General features: G+C 44.2%; 1 protein-coding gene across 1 annotated transcript; it reads right to left on the bottom strand.

Moving 5' to 3' along the window:
• Positions 1 to 275: 275 nt before the first annotated feature.
• On the bottom strand, positions 276 to 1,017 carry LOC104952010 (calpain-2 catalytic subunit-like; the record flags this gene model as incomplete). Its single annotated transcript, XM_010778769.1, has 3 exons — positions 276 to 428; positions 512 to 683; positions 800 to 1,017. Coding segments are annotated over 3 exons (531 nt in total), but the record flags the coding sequence as incomplete, so codon positions are not given.
• Positions 1,018 to 1,317: the final 300 nt, after the last annotated feature.

Here is a 1,317-nt window from a genome sequence, read left to right as displayed (position 1 = left end):
CACAGGCAGTATGAGAAAAATAAAGAGCTTTTTGAACATTTAAAGGTGGGGTAGGTAATTTTGGAGAAACCAGCTCGAGTGCGCTAGAATTTGAAAATACACAGCCGGAAAAAATCTGCCACTTCCTTACAGAGCCCCTCCTCCAACAGACACGAACGCGCACATGACCAATGGGGGCACGAGATAAGTTTGTGCCCACATGGAAGGCTGACAGGCAGGTAGGCCATCCAGTTAAAGTTAATTAAAAGTGCATTAGATTTGATACCCATTAAAATTATGAAAATGAATTAGAAGATAAAATGACGTTGTTTGGAAGTCTTTGCGGAAAACTGAGTCATACTGGCCTTGTCGGTGTCGGTGATGGCGTATGCGTGACCTTTTATCAGCCCGTTTCCTGTCACTTTACCGATTTCAAGGTAGCTGCTGGCCTGTGAAGACAGAGAGAAGAGCTGAAGTGGCTCTAAGGAGCATCGAGCAGTGCAGAGTGAACTTCTGGAGGTGTGTTGTTTACCTGGATGAAGCAGCTGAGCAGGCTTCCTCGAGACAGGGCGGCTGTCAGAGACCTCCAGAGGACTCGAGGGGTGCAGGATGAGACCTGCAGCGAGTATGCGATGCCTCCTGTAAAGTCCTCCATCCCCTCTGAGATGTTGCCCCCCTTCAGGCTTCCGTATGATCCGACTAACCTACAAACGATCAAGTGAGAAAGAGTATTTGTATCACTGCAGCAACACACAGAGAAAAGAGTGGGTGATCAGGGGCATTACAACCCTCAAACATATGCTTGGTAGTGGAAACTGACTTGGCGTAGGCCTTCTCCACCAGGGCGCTCCAATACTCATTACGGGTGTGAGAGTAGCTGAAGAGCAGACGGCCTTCACGCACTGGCAGCCTGTCGTCCACAACCACCTCCACCCACTCACCATACTGCCAGAACTGCTCAGGGAGAGGGAGGGAGAGATAGAGAAGAAACTGGTGTAATTTATCAGGAGGAAGGTTAGTCAGGAAACAAACCTTAACCTAAACAGGCAACAACATCACAGGGATTATTCAGCATAATCTCTGGTCAATACATTTAGCCTTAATCATTTTTTTTAAAAGTAGAAAGGTTTTGTTTCCTCACTTTTGTATTTTTTGGATATTTTTGTTGTAGTGCAATATGCTTGTTGAATAGTGTTTCTGTGAATTATATCCACCCAGTGGACATGGCCTTATGTATGTATATATATACATATATATATATATAACAGACAAATATATATATATATACGTTTATCCAAACTTCATCTAACATGAGATAGGAAAGATCATCTAACTTTT

This window comes from Notothenia coriiceps, unplaced genomic scaffold, assembly GCF_000735185.1.
Source record: "Notothenia coriiceps isolate Sejong01 unplaced genomic scaffold, NC01 NC01_scaffold00019366, whole genome shotgun sequence".
In the NCBI taxonomy this organism is placed as follows: domain Eukaryota; kingdom Metazoa; phylum Chordata; class Actinopteri; order Perciformes; family Nototheniidae; genus Notothenia; species Notothenia coriiceps.
This window is presented reverse-complemented; position numbering and strand designations above follow the sequence as displayed.